The sequence below is a fragment of the Trachurus trachurus genome, assembly GCF_905171665.1.
Source record: "Trachurus trachurus genome assembly, chromosome: 21".
Taxonomy (NCBI): domain Eukaryota; kingdom Metazoa; phylum Chordata; class Actinopteri; order Carangiformes; family Carangidae; genus Trachurus; species Trachurus trachurus.
Window position 1 is genome coordinate 8,447,097 of NC_139899.1, and position 15,899 is coordinate 8,462,995.

At 41.3% G+C, this 15,899-nt stretch overlaps 1 protein-coding gene across 1 annotated transcript; it reads left to right on the top strand.

Annotated features, from left to right (window-relative positions):
- Positions 1 to 176: 176 nt before the first annotated feature.
- On the top strand, positions 177 to 10,960 carry gtf2e1 (general transcription factor IIE, polypeptide 1, alpha). Its single transcript, XM_083996261.1, has 6 exons — positions 177 to 345; positions 902 to 1,197; positions 1,572 to 1,729; positions 7,715 to 7,910; positions 8,160 to 8,392; positions 9,396 to 10,960. Exons 2-6 carry the CDS (start codon positions 908 to 910, stop codon positions 9,854 to 9,856), a joined length of 1,338 nt encoding a protein of 445 aa, XP_083852387.1. The 5' UTR covers positions 177 to 345; positions 902 to 907; the 3' UTR covers positions 9,857 to 10,960.
- The last annotated feature ends 4,939 nt before the right edge of the window (positions 10,961 to 15,899 follow it).

Here is a 15,899-nt window from a genome sequence, read left to right on the forward strand (position 1 = left end):
GGTAAACCCCGCCTTCAAGGTCTCATCTGATTGGCTGACCGACAGCAAAGCTATTGGTTGAAACTAAGATCAGTCAACATTACTTTGTTTTGGTTGGCTATTGCGTTAACGTTTACACCTCGGCCAATTGAAATCCAAGAAAACCTTTCTCTGTGGTTTTGGTTTTCCTTCCGGGACTTTCTCTTGAAAATCGCGAAGCATGCTAACTAGCCCAGCAACTTGAAGACTGAAATGTGCAAATGTGAGTTTTGCTGAGTTTGTTTGAGACCCAGTCAGCGTGTAAACTGAAATGACTTAAGGAGGTGTTGACGGCTCGTAGCACATCGGTGAAATTTAAAGAGTCGGGTAAGATATGCGTTAACTGGCTGTCGGGTTTATGGGAAACTAAATATAAAGACTACAGCTTGAGTTACCATAAGATAGCGTCAGTACGCTCGATGTAAATAATGTCAGACAACGGCTTACTGCTAAATTGACTAACGTACTACTATTACAAGTCGACTACGGTGTGTAACCATCCTGCTGCTAGTCACTGTTGGTTGTCTTTGTTCCAGTCAGCTAACGGGAAGCTACCGGGCTGTATCTAACAGTAACGTTAGGTTTAGCTAAACTGGACATATGTCAGTGTAAAAGTTGTGCAAAAGCATTCAAGTAAAGGAAGGATGGAGAGGAAGGGACATTATGTGAAAAATATTGTTTCCTCTCCCTTCAGATTTCATTCAGTGTGCCAATGCTTCCCAAAAGGATTGAAATCTTTATCTAAATTTGTTCAGCTTTAAATGACCAATGCTATGTACTTCTTGTTTTATGCTTATTGAAGTCTGACGTGCTCATCCCCAGCATTGTTTACAGAAGTGCCTACCTCCAGTCTCAGATCTCCACGTTTTATTTCTCCTCGCAGGAGAAGATGATAGAACCAGAGCTACTGACCGAGGTCCCCGCCTCACTGAAGCGGCTGGCCAAGCAGGTCGTAAGGGGTTTCTATGGAGTGGAGCATGCCTTGGCCCTGGACGTGCTGATCCGTAACCCATGTGTACGTGAGGAGGACATGCTGGAGCTGCTCAAGTTTGATCGTAAACAGCTACGCTCCGTACTCAACACCTTGAAGTCAGACAAGTTTGTCAAGTGCCGCATGAGAGTTGAGACGGCCCCTGATGGCAAGACAACACGACACAACTACTACTTCATCAACTACAGGTGTTGTGGCTTATTTCTAATCTTTGAATTTAGCAGTGTCTTCAATGCTCCTTGCTTGCAGATGGAGTTTTGTTGTAGGTGAGGTCCAGGGAATAAGAAGTGGATGATGCCCTCAGGGATTTGCATTATCAGCCTGCTCATCCTGTCAACAGTATTTCACTGAGCAATACTCATCTGCCAAAAATTGTGCTAGCATTTAAAGCAAAATAACACAACAGCCACTTAATTATGTGTAATCCTTTTTAGTGATGCTCCCCAAATTCATTGCAAATAGATGAAAAGCATATTTGATTAATAATATGTTTGGTTAATATCATTCTTCATTGTAAGAACACGTCTCTGTCAACAACACTTCTCTCTATCTACTTTTACAGAGTACTTGTCAATGTGGTCAAGTATAAATTGGATCACATGCGACGGCGCATTGAGACAGATGAGCGAGACTCCACCAATCGTGCATCTTTCCGGTGCCCTTGCTGCTTCTCCACCTTCACTGACCTAGAAGCCAACCAGCTGTTTGACCTTATGACAGGTAAACCTTCAAAATACAATCTACAGTTCTGTAGCATGTCAGTGTGGTTTTCTGTATGCTTTAGACATTCTGGCTTCCCGGGTAAATTTTAGCTTGCTATTTGCATTGTGGTATGAAGATTGGATGTACCTTTTGTAAAGGTGACACATGATGATGATTGATGAATAACATAATATAATCACACGCCCCTTGACTCAATTATGAACACTTGTGTAGTTGTCTGTTGTAGGAAGTACAATCTGAAATTGTATTGCCCATTAGTTTGAGCGGTTTCGTTACCTGTTTAGTATTATCACCTTGACTTCACTTGCTCAACATGAGGTACATGACACCCAAGTGGAGTAAAATTCAGAGTAACAGGCGCTCAGAAAATCTTTGTGCTCTTTGTGATACTGGATTTAGTTTGAAATAAGAAGAATAAGGGGTCCATAATTAGTCTCAAGCTAAAATTGATTTGTTGAAAAAAAAAAAAAAAGTAGGAAACAGGGAGACAGAAAATAATAAACAAATGACAAGTTGAGAACACAGATAAATTGCACTTCAAAAACTCTGGCTGTTGATCTGAACTGTGAATGACTGTGTTTAGAATTTTCTATTACAGCAAAAGGTAACATACGTATTTCCACTCATGCCATACACAAGGACACAAGAACGCTCTCTGTAGACTTGCCTTTCATAAACACTGTGTTTTTTTAGCAAGGTATTTAATGGGTCATTTAAACTGTTAATCCTTGAGATATTTAAAGTGCAGCAATTTAAATCTGCAATTCATTCATAAGAAACAGATGCATCTCCTTAATTAAGGGGTCAGTCTTTCCCGAGGCAGAAATGCCTGATGTCTCTTTTTGTGATAAACTGTTACTGAGCCTAGTCTACTGTATGTGCTTACTGGTGAACTGGGCAGTACACCTCTAGATGGCAGTCAGTACTCAGTTCTATGAAAATATCTACTCAAGTAGATTCATTAATAACAGGTTCATTCAGTGCAAGTCCGCAATAAGAATGAAATTGCAGCGCTTATTAAAAAGATGGCCCTGCCTCCAGGCCTTCATTAAAATGTAATAATTTCAAAAACAGTCCACCTTCATATGTTTGTGGTTTCTCTGTTCCAACATGAACACATTTCTAAAGGTGCACTGTGTCTTGCTTGTATTATCAGTTATTTAATCCTAAAATTATTATAGTTAATATTTTAGTGCATCTACCTTTGTTTTTCTGTCTATCTGAAATGATAAACATAGCCATGTTTGATATTGACCGTGAAAAGATGCAAATTGAAAGACTAATTGGGGCTAATGACATGGAAGTGGTTGAGGGCAAGCTAGCAGGAATACATTTTCTGCAAATTAACAGTCTGCCATGTCAAAGTTGACTTGGCATTGTGAGGACAGTTCACTTCAAATGTTTGTTAATCCAGCTCCAGGACATGACCTGTGTAAATCAAGACATCTCATTAGCATTGCACAGTCATTTACTGTGTTACCATAATTGACTATTTCATACTAATTAATGTAGATTACTATTTAACCCTCTGGTATGGGTTTCAACATGTGTACTTGTGCAAAACAGTACTATACTAGTGCCAATTACTCTTTTCCTTCTTTTGGAGAAGGGAGATAAACTCCAACAAGTACAAGAATTAAAAATAAAGACAGGGAAGAAAATAACATACAAACTATATCCCACCTGAGGGGCCCCAGTGTCTGTTGGTTTTCATGACAGTTTGATTACGTTTTGAAACAGTCAGTGACTCCAGGCCTGTCATTAGAACTGTAATTTCATTTGATTTAGTATTAGTGGGCATTGATGTTGGCTGATCACACTCTCTACCACTGTGTAAGTTTCACTACTAGATGCTTCTCTTCAGTGGAGGACCTAAATCTTGTCAGACATAATTAAATTGTTTATCATTGAATGGAGCAGCAGTTCATAAAATATGTGTTATTAAGTGAATTCCTTTCACACGACAGTGCAAGAAAAAATATTTACTCTCCGATGGGTAAATTAGCCTTTTTCTTCACAGCAGAAATGCACAAACAGCCTTTGGGCCTCAGATCCTCTTTCAGCCTGCCAAGAACGGTTTTAATCAAGCTGCATGGTTCCATTTTTGCCTTAGTTAAAAATAATAATGATACGTGATCATATGATGTCATTGGATTGGCCAGAGTGAGATCCTAGGCGTGCAGTCAGTGATGCTGACAGGTTGGCTTACCATATTAACAGAACCTCAAAAAAAGGTTCATCTGCTGCAATCCATCATCTCAACCTACAATCCTGACTCACCCTTTGTTCCTCTCACCCACCACATCTCTGCATTTATACACTTTTTTTTTTGTCTGCCTTTCCCTGTCGCGCTCCGATTCTCACCCTGTCTCAATATGGGCTGGCAGCTGTCCAAAACCTTGCTTCTAAATGGGCATCACATCGCTCACTTATCACGAGCAGTTATCCATTCTGTTGTGTTTGTGCTCGCTTTTGATAGGTGAGCAACCGAAGCGACCAGAAAGTCTTAATCATCTTAGGCAGAGCGTGGGTGAGGATATGCAGAATTTAAAAGGAGGATGAAGCTAAATATAACTATGGCAGAATGGTAGACATAGACTCCCACATGCATTTAGAAAATCATTTAGTTGATTAACAACACATAGAAGTGGCCACCTCGCTTGAGTCGCACAAGCTTTCTCAGTTTAAATGAGGTCTACTAACATCTACAAGGCTAGTGTTTAATTGTATAACATTTTAGCAGGAAGATGCACTTGATATCCATGCTGACACAGAGAGGCTCATTTCAAGATTAATTTCCCTGGCCTGAGACATAAAAGTTACAAATGACAACCTACATTCAGGCAATACTAAATGCATGTAGCAAAATGTGACGAAAATCCAATCCTCCTAACAGCTTTCCTCTTAATGCAAACTGATTTCCTGATTGTGCAAAATGTCCTGTAAAGACTGGGAGCAAGCCAAGTAATGTATCAGTGACATAAACCAAGCATTTAATGTTTACTGACATTAGAGGAGCTCTAAAACCTCAGTACCAGTATATTTGTTTTTCTGCAATTCGTCCACCCAGTATTTCCATCTGAGTAAAGTACAGCCCCAAAGATCTGCTTCATGTCATTTGCTAAAAATGCATGAATGCATGTGCATTTGGGTGGAATGATAATGCTACAGCAGAATGTTGTGCTTGTGATGATGATGATGATGATGATGATGATGATGATGATGATGATGATGATGATGATGATGATGATGATTATCTATGTTTCATACTTCTGTCATCTAAACTGTGTTCATTCATAAACTGCAGTCATTCTTGAGTCTGTCAGAATGAGGCACCAGGCTTCAACCGTCTGCCAATCCTGAGGTTGATTACTAATCAACCAGCACTGTTGCTAGGAAACACAGATGGGGTGTGCTACACACACACACAAGTGTTTAAAAGAAGAGCTGAAATGTTCATGATTTAAATTTAAATCTGTTTTGATTCGGTCAATTGTTGGGAATAGTTGATTTGATTTGGTTGGGAGTCTGAAAATTAGGGCACCATTTTGATGAGTATGAATCTCCTTGACTTTGAATTTGAATTATTTTTATTTATGTAGTGTGTTTTGTAGTTGGGCCTACCACATATTTTTCTAACACTATTTTTGTCTCCATCATCATTTGAATTTGAAATGACTTCTCTTATTTCTCAACTTCAGCTCTGCCTGACAGGCAAAGCAACATGTTTATGGAAATGTTGTATCATGCACTGAATTCAGTAATTGTGTGGGTAACCTATTATACTGCATCCAGTGTGCTGAAGCCAGATTGACTTTTTCAGTCAATGTAATCATGTGAAGTATAAGTAAACAGAAAGCAGACTAATTAGACTTCCAAGGTCCTTGTTTGAAACTTACTTTGGAATGAAGGATTTATCTACTTAGTCAGCCATGAGTCGTAAAAACCCAAAATGATGCACATAACTACTTGAGAAAAGAAAATGCACAATAATTCTACGATGAAGGATTGATAGCGGGTGTTGGTTTATTTCTGCAGGGGATCCACATTCACAGCTTCCTGCTACAGTTTTAGAACAGTCGGCGTCTTCCTGGTGATACATTTACAATTATCTTGCCAATTCCTTTGCTCTCGTCTCTTGTTTCCACATATTTCAAGTGGTATCCAATGATGCTGTGAAGGCAGTAACCCTGCACTCTGACTGAGGCTGACACAATGGGTACCTGGAGCTCACACAGCAGTAGTCTGATGGACCGGTTGCTTCTGCAGGGCCAGCAACACTCAGTGTGGCCTCACTGGGATGGGAAATGACATTACTGGTCTTCCAGCTCATTCTGATCCACAAACTAGAGCTGAACACCCTGCAGCTCTGATTTTTCACAATGTGCTCTGTCAAGGTTCTAAGACGAGCATTTTTGTGCTCATTCCTCCTGACATTTTGTCTGCACAGTTGTTGGTGGGGAAAAAAATGTTTTTTTTTTTACTTTTGCATAAAATCTTACTCTTAAAAACAACCTTTGATCAGTCAGTGCTGTCAAGGGGTTTGTTTTAGACTGGTAGGGCTCCAATTATCATTATGTTTGGGGTGGAACCCAACCTCAGTTTGTGATGGAGACCAACAGTGGCAACATGGGGCCTGTCTCATTAGTGAGCAAGAGTCTGTTTCCATGCTGCAATGGTTTTCAACCAAAGGTTTTTTCATTTATTGTGATGGAGAGCGACACAACAATCCACAGCCATGATGGTTTTGCTAGTCATGTGTTACCGAAAACAGCAGATTGCTTTTATTATCCACAACTTTCCCATTAGGAGAGGTGGCACTTGCCTCTAAAAAGTAATTTTATCTTTTCAAGCAGATTGCTTTATTTGTTAGCGCTGAAAATGCCCCCAATGGCATAGGTGCAGTGTTTTGTTCTATTGCTCTCTGACTTTTCTTTCCTGGCATCGGCACAGACAGTACTGTGGTATCATGGACTGTTTTCTTTCTCTCACACACACATACACACACTTTTTTTTCCTCTGTCACACACATAACCACAAGGCAGACATGGGGTCTGTGCAAATGCTGGAACAGCTCCCATTACTGAAACTGAAATCAGCCAGAGAAGCAGATGGCCAAACATGCCCTTCTCTAACTGGTAGGAAGTAAGGTGTGCATGTGTGTTTGTTGTTTACACATAGCGTAGACAAGGAGACAAGGTCCCAAAGCACCAGTAAATGTAACACAATGTTCATAAAATTGTCCTCAAAAGTTCATCACAATGGAATTAACTACAATCTCTGGTTACCTCTAAGTAGATGACCTGCTGTGTCATTGCTACAAACACTGGTCTGGCTCAAGGGTTTGTACTGTTCCGTAGTTAGACATGGTCCACTTATAGTGCAGTGCCAGACGCTGATCAGAGACTCAGCAGCTCATTGAGATTGCTCACCCTGGGTTTGCATGATGTCAGGCAGCTCTGAAGTTGTGTAATTTTTTCGTGATGTGCTGTCCCATTCACATCCCTCTTGATTTTTTATGTTAAGTGGCTCAAAAACACCCAATTTGTCTGTAATCATTTGTCACCATATTGAAGCGTGTCCTCGTTGCCACTGTATCAGTCGGCTGCATCCCCAGTTCTGGACTGGTGATGATTTGAGGGCTGAGAGGTTGCGCTCCTGCCCCCAGCCACTCTCACAGCATAAATGGTACAGCTAATGGATGGAGGCTAATTAGGCTTGCTAAAAAAATATATTCTGGTTAAGATGTTTAGAAAAATAGTTTTCATCCGCTACCAGTACCATCCCACTGCCTGCCCACATTCAGTGGCTTAGTGGATTAATTCATGGCTTTAGACATGAATTAATGTACTCGGTACATACAAATTTTGCCTGTGGATACCCAACCTGTTGTTGGACCCTGTTGTGAGCAGATGGTATCTTTTGGCCTACCTGAGCATCCCCTCCCACTCATTTTAAACAAAGTTCTTTCTTTACCCACAGGTACATTTCGCTGCACCTTCTGCCAGACGGAGGTAGAAGAGGACGAGTCCGTCTGTCCTGATGCCCGGACGCTGGTGGCGCGCTTCAATGAGCAGATCGAACCCATCTATGCGCTGCTACGTGAGACCGAAGATGTCAACTTGTCCCATGACCTGCTGGAACCTGAGCCTGCGGAGATCCCTGCTCTCAAACAGAGGTCAGTTTGGGACGGGTCTTTAGAAATACACCGGTTTATTCCCCGCAGTCGCCATCACGTGTCTTCCCGAATAGCACGTTGAACCAGTATAGCTGACTGACATTATAGCACATACTACAGTGGAATTTTTATTTGATTCACTAGCAGTGGGAGCTTACAAGTTAATGAATTACATTTTCATGATTATTCATGTTTAATTGAAGTGTTATGATGATTGTTTAAAGGTTATATTCTCAATCTTTCCTCTAGTCGTGAACGTGCTGCAGCAGCCGCTGGCGCTGCCGGCCCACATCGTGAAGCCTGGTCCAACAAAGGCTCGTCCTACGCCGACCTGTACACCCAGAATGTGGTTATCAGCATGGAGGAGCAGGAAGAGCAGCAGAAGCAGGCCAACGAGGGCAAGGCACCTAAGGAGAGGCCTGTATGGCTGACCCAGAGCACTGTGCAGGGCGCTTACAGCGAGCCGGACATACTCAAGAATCGTAAGTTCTCCACTTGCTGAACCCAAAGCATCACACCCACATTGCTGTAGTTGTGTAATTTGAAGCAAATTCTCTGCCACAATCTCAAAATCTCCTTCTCGACACATTAGAAGACATTAAATTCAACATTAGATTCCCTCCCACTCTCAACAGCAGCTGCTGCTGTTTTCACCGTCAGTAAATCATGGCATGGCTCGCTGAACAAACAGGATTTTTCAGAAAATTGGAAGATGATGGTTATGGAAGGACCGTGACGAAGCCCAGTCCAGACACACACCTGTGGCTGCTCTTCTCTGACCTTCAATTTCAATCCCCACTCTCTTTGTAGTTGAAACGGGCCGTTACAGGTCAACTGAGGTTATCTCCTCCTGTCAGAGTGGTCGTTCACCACCCAAGGACACGCAGCAATCAGGCCTGGCCAGATTCCAACTGAACTGTAATTGCTTAATTGAAATAATCTGACTTGATTAGTGCATGGCTGAGCAAGGATTGCTCATTTATAAAGTCCATTCTTGTGGAAATTGCATAAATTATGTCTTCCAAATGGCCTGCATTAGAGGTGCGTCTGTGTTTATGTCTGTAAGGAGCCTGGAAACAGACAGCTAAGGACATCTGAAGGTGACCTAGTTTAAATGCTTTTGTGCATTGGCTTTAAAAGCTGTGATTCAGGTAGTTACTTGCAATAAGTAGTCTGCCAATACCATCTGTGGTCTGTCATCTTAATTTGGCATAGTTAAGTTTTCAATTACTACTTGATTCCATTTTTATTTTATTTTTTAAAGATGATAAGCTTCTATTATGGATGTCAAATAATTGGGAAGATGTGACTCTTGATGACATAGACAGCTAGAGAGATGTATCCTATCCTCCTAGTTGTTGAACTACACACAACACACAGTCCACTAGTGGTTGTGTGGAGGCATTACCACTGTTCAATGCTCAGCAGAAGAGGCAGAGGGAGCTATAAGATGGACTCAAGTGTCTTATTTTGCTGTTTCTTCAGGTGGAGACCTTGTACCCGAAGTCCAGGATGGAGCAGCTGGTCAGGCAGTTGGCCAGGTAGATGAAAACGAGGAGGTGATGCGCGCTCTGCTCATCCATGAGAAGAGGGGAGCAGCAGGAGCGGGAGCAGCTGGAGGCGGGGCGAGCGCCGCCGCCAAAGGACTGGCCTCGGCCACGGCCAACGCCAGCGACTCGGAGAGCGACACCAGCGAATCGGACGACGACTTCCCCTCGGGTCCTCCCCCTGCCGCGGCTGCTCAGCATCGGGCCGCCGAGCAGGAAGAAGAGGACGATGACGAGTTCGAGGAGGTGGGGGATGAGCCGGTGGTGATGGTGGGAGGTCGGCCGTTCTCATACCGAGAGGTGAGTCAGAGGCCAGAGCTGGTGGAGCAGATGTCCACACAGGAAAAGGAGGCCTACATTGAAATGGGACAAAACCTCTTCCAGGACATGTACTTCTGAACACACGCATCCACACAACACCTATACATTATTCCCCGAATATATCCTCCTGCTGTTTCACACTGTCAGTGGTGTTTTCAGAAGAAATCTTACCGGACATAAACTTATCTAGAGGAAACAGGATGCTGCTCAACAAGTATTGACAGTCAGCTAGCTTCATGCTCCTGCACTGTAAGGACCAAGGACATGCTTTGACAGTGTTGCCTAAGGGATCACACTTGAAGTATTCTGTCAGAAGTATTTCTGAAAGTTGCCAAACAACAAGGAAGCTGACCAACTACAGTCTGTGCACAGTGTCAACATAGCTTTTAGTTTCTTTTTTCCTTCTCCCAGCTGTAAGTAACAGGATGTCTACACATGTCACGCCTCTAGCTGTGTTTTTTGGTTTATTCATCTACCTAGAAGCGACATGAGCAGCACTTAATACTAAAAGTCAATTTTTCTTGTGTATTGTGCTGTCAAAACTGCCAAAAAAAAAAACAGCTGAATGCAAAGCAGGATTGTGGCTGAATACACCGAGGACGGACTGAAGCAGCTGAGGCGCTAACTGCTTTCACTTCGCTGCCGTGCAGACAAGGTCACGGCCGAATACTTTGTGCTTTTTCTGACGCACGTAAACAGACTGGATTAACAAACTCATCTCAGGCAAAATGTTGAATGCAGGACAAAAGGACTATGGGTAAATCGTTGTAGGGTAACCGTGCAACAGTTATTAATTAGAACGGTGTGTGATGAAAAGCGTTGCAGTACAGGCAAATGAATCAGAGTGTAATAAATGTGTTAGCTGAAGTCAGATTCTAAAGGGAGGGGGGATGAAATGCTTGTGGGCAGACATGTAGACTGTAGGTGAGAGAGAAGTGTGACATTTGTCCTCTCACATAGAGCACTGACTCTAGTGGGAGTGTGCAGCTTTTCATTATGTCCAACACCATTTACAGGTGAACCTCATACACCACACTGTGCTTATGTGTTTGGACACGACTTCATCCCACATCATGTTCCTATGTTACGACCTTGACTTCAAAAAAAAGAAAAGATTTGCAATTGGCAACCATTTCGAATTTTCGTTTATATTCAGAAAATATAAGACTGTGATAAAGAAAGTGTGGATCTAATTTTGAATTTAGCTTTGGATGTTGTTTTTTTATTTGTATTCACTTTGTACAAATAAATTTTTTTCTCTTAGTTTTTTCTTGATCTTCCATGAAATGTTTACTTGTGTTCTCTACACAGTGTAATGCCTCCTGCTAATGTGTGTCAGGAGGCCAGTGGTTCCTCCACATTTCTCCCTCTAATGCACAAGTTAAACTAATGTGATGCTCCCATTACAGTCTGGCACCAAATCCTTCTCTGCTCAGTGCTGAAAAGAAATTTTCAGACCCCCTGGGTTTTTGCACTAGTTTGCATTTCTTGTATTTCTTTCTATCTCTCCCTCTTACATGGAAGTGGCCAAAAAAAAAAGCAAAAGGTTTACTCATCTTCTTCAATACATTTTTTTTTTAAAGCAATAAAGTATGAGCATAAAGGCACGTCAGCCACAGCTAGAGGAATATATTATATATGTTCTCATTGACACAATATCAGTAAGGCCTTGAAAGTATTTGGCACAACATTCTTTCAATGATGGACTTATACGATTTGGGGAGGTCACTGTGACCTCAGTTCAGTTATTAAAATGTATTTTCTAAAGGTGAGATTGTTCTCGTGTAGTCTGACAGTATCAGTATTGTACAAAACCTTAAAATTAAAGAAATAGAAGAGAATCTTGTGTCATACAAAGACAAATTATTTCACTCCATGGTCATATCTTCCCAACGACTAGTCCCATTTTACCAGGTCAAAATAGGTGACAGTTTTCTTTTTCTTTTCTTTTTTTTAAGGCACCTGCTGCTAGACAAACACATTCTCAGTTCTCCCCCGGATGTGTTCCAGCAGAATACAAGGGGGTTTTGTAATATGGTTTTCTAAATAATGACTGCTTTGATGTAACCACAGTAACCTACAGCACTGGGTCAGCTACTCATAATGGGGGCAATTTCACCTCTAAGCACAAGGCTGAACATTGAATGTGGGCCTGGCATTTACAGAAATCAGGCCTTTTCAAATAAAATGTTAAATGTTAAATCTGCCATGATGCCTGCTGTAGAGAAAATTCCTCTCCCTTTATCTTTTGAAGCAATATTAACTGGAGTACTGAAGGAAAAAAAATCATTGGCTTGTTTGCACTTCAAACCCCCAGGGTATTTTTTTTTTATTTTATTCATGGTTAAAATGTCCTTATATTTGTGGTAAACAGCGCCAGTGATTTTCTTTATACATCCCCAATATTGTCAGATTCCACAAGGTGTAAATCTATAGTTCACCCTTTATATTGAAGCCATCTGTTAGAGTGAGACAAACACAGGCAGTTGCAAAATGGCTTTCCCTGAATGGTAAATGTCAGCCTCCCAGACAAGTGGACTTGTAGGTAACAATCATAAAAACTATAACTTGTCAGAAATCCATACCATTATCATGTCAAGTCTGTGCGGGTGCTTGTCTGTGAGTGGGGAGGAAATGGGGCTGTGGGACGGTACTTCAGATGTCAGTCATTGTCACAGATGCAACCAGTGCCTGGAGCTCACAGAGCCTCAGCAGGAGGCCTGTCCAGACTGGAGGGCTCTCTTAAGACATGTGAAAATGATCCTCTTTCAGATGTGTGATAGATGATGATGATGATAACAGTAAGACTTAATATTATTTAATAATATGTTTGAGTAACTAGCAGTATTCTAATCCATGCATACTAATGGATGTGTGATCGCTTGTGCTTGTGTTATATGTGAAAACAGTATTTCTAGAGAATGCTAATGCTGCTCTGTGTCTGCTGTGTGAGTAGTGTGTAACGTGTAATTAGGCAACTGTTTCCCACCAAGCGAGCTATAACTCTTCCTTTCTGCTCTGCCAGGAACAAAAGCATTGTTGCTGGAGGGCCACCTGCTAGCTGAGACTTTAAAACTACATCACCCACTCCCTCATATTGCACAAGCTTGATGTTATTGATTCAAATACTTGGCATTGTTCTTCTTTGAAATGCATTTTGTTAAAGGTGTTTGTCCTTCTCATATGCCCTTCATACATTAGACATAAGGTGCATGCAAATCCTGTGTTTGCACCATGGACTGGGATAAAGACCTAGCCTCCATGAAGTCACCCATAGGTTTCTAAAGAGCTATTTTGAAGCTCAGTGTGGGCCATTGTGCTGTTTAATTCTGCTCTGAAGTTGCTCATTTTGAAATGGGCGTCTATGGGGATTAACTGACCTTTGGAGTCAGCCTCAAGTGACCATTGGAGGAAGTGCAGTTGTTGGTACTTCAATGTTGGCTTCATTTTTCAGCCCTGGAGGGTACCCCATGAATTCCACTTGATAGAAAATCCCTCCAATTAGTAGAGTCAAAACAGACCGTTACAATCTGAGCCCTACAAGTTGCGTGTTTTGGACGTATATGTTTCACACGTTGTACATTATTACGTTTGCCGTATTGGATTCAGTTTCAAATGTAAACCTGTGCAGAGCAACTTGGTGAGGCCTGACACCCCTTGGGTAGACCTACAAGCCCATACATTCCTTTTAAGTTAGAGGATGGACACCTGTAGGGCAAAGCATAAAGGTCAGGATGAAAACAGGACCTGGCCTCATTAAAACATCCCCCACCCTTCAGGACAGCTCAATTAAAAAGCCAACCTCATACTGTTCCATTGATCTGCTAAGGCAAGTCTGAGAGTGAGGAAGTAGGCTGGGTTGTAGGGAGGGTGAACACAAATCAGCAGGGATTTTACGAAGCTATAAAAAATCAGGGGACCTTGAAGATCAGGTGTAGTGTCGTGATATGGTTGTTAATTGTGGATACTGGAGTTCAAGCACATAATTAGTTAGCTCTCTATCCTTGATGATGTGCTTTTGTTTTTCTTCCCTGTATTTTGTACATTGATTTGGACACAAATAGTCATAAATGCACATCAGCTCATTTGTTTGTGAAAGACAGAGAATCATTTAAAGGAGAGGGAATTAAGGTTGATATCCAGGGATCAAGCGGTAAATCTCTGGGAAAGGATTTGGGGAGGCTTGGTGTACAGCTGTGTGAGTGGGTGGACACTCTGGAAGGCAGGTTGTTGTAATGACTCAGATTTGCTGATTATTTGGCACGATGATTACTTGAGGTTTGATTGAGGTGTCTCTGTCAGTCTTTAGGCTGGAGGAACAATTAACTTAACAATTGACTGAGTTTGTCTGTCAATCAGCCTGTAATTCTCTTTCATCACCTGCTTTGAAAACTGAGAGCTCTTACAAAGTCCATTGATATAACCTAACCACTTATTCATCCATTTTTCTGTGTATGTTGGGAGGTGTGGGGAAGGAAATGTTTAAATCATCTGCAATCTGAAATATCTCTTTAACACAAACTCTCAGAAACCACTGTATTGAATTACTATTATTACTGTACTGAATTGTTACAGCACTGCTAGAGCTGGAAAGCTCTTCACAGCTGCTGTAGAAATGTTACCAAGCCTGGTGAAGCGTACTGCTTGTTTAAGTACTGAATATTTTTCTACATTGAATTGCATTTGCGCTTTTGCAAATGTGTGTTTGCATCTGTAGTACTAGCTACACTGCTGATTTTCATTTACATAAGGTTTCTTTTAATACATATTAAACATTTCAGCTTACTATTTATATAGCAAATTTTGAAATAGGTTTCTGGTCCTGGTTTCAGTTATCACTCATGAGGGGTCATTTGTTTTGCATTAATATAGAGAAATGTATAATTTTGGTAAAGAGTGGAAATTTCCTCTGTTTTAAGCAGACCTCAAACTTCTCATGTTCATTTTCTCTATGGTTTGTGCAAATCAGAGCCAAGTCGAAGGCAGAGTGCCTTGAGAGAGAGGGTTAAGACTAGACTCGGTGTGTGGAAACACATTTTTCTTCCAAGCTTCTGGATGAGGATGAACACTGAAATGTGGAATAATACTATAAGCATGCATGGTTAGTAGACAGGAAGCTTATTAGAGTTTGTAAATCTTATTGGTAGTGTGCTTTGGACACTGCCACTCAAGCTACTGCAGTGGAGCTGCCAGAGAGACCTGTGTTTCTGCACATGGATCAGGACGTGTTTCTTCATCGCTCAGCTAGCAGCTCTAGACTGACAGCTCAGACTATCACTAACAACGTTCTGTGTTTCCAAAGGAACAATGAGTACAAAAACATTTTCCTTGAGGATTACAAATGAGCTCCAACAGCGCGCCATGATGTAATTTATGTGACATTAACATGGGTAAAAACAACGTCTATAATTTTGGATAAAGCTCACAATAACAGTATACAGCTGTTCATTCAGCTCAGGGTTATATGCCTGAATTTGTAACTGTAGACACATCCTGTATCAAAATTGAATTAAATGGATAGGCTACACATCTTTGTTCCGCCCATTAAAGACTTTAATTGTGACAGTTGTTCAAGAATTAAATGATCATGCATCTGTAAAAACAAGAGATCAAAACTGAGAGTTTTACGATGTCAGCAAGCAAACACATTCATGTTCACCATTGTCCACTTCGTTCAGTGTTGTTCAATGCAGATGACTGTGATGGAAATAGACCTGTAGGTATTAAGTCCTAGACAAACTGAAATTCATCCTGACAAGCTAGTTGAGACATCAAGTTCAACCGGGGACATTTGCTATAGTAGTTCCCCATCCCTCTTCCTTAATATCCTGACTCTGAATTAAAGGCATAAAGATGTCAGAAAAAGACAAAAAAAGAAAATTAAAAAAGCACAAATATCAACTTCATAGTGACGCCAGAGGAAATGTCAGGGGATCATCAAAGTTTCCTGACATTTCATCACCGTCTAAAGGCTTAATCCTGCAGACACCATGCATACCTGTACCTAATTTAATTGTAAATCATTGAGTATTTGTTGAGATATTTCTGTCTGGATTTGTGGTGGACCAATTATTCCAAGTAAAGGGCAGCATCAAACAACGATGTCTATTCTACAGAACAT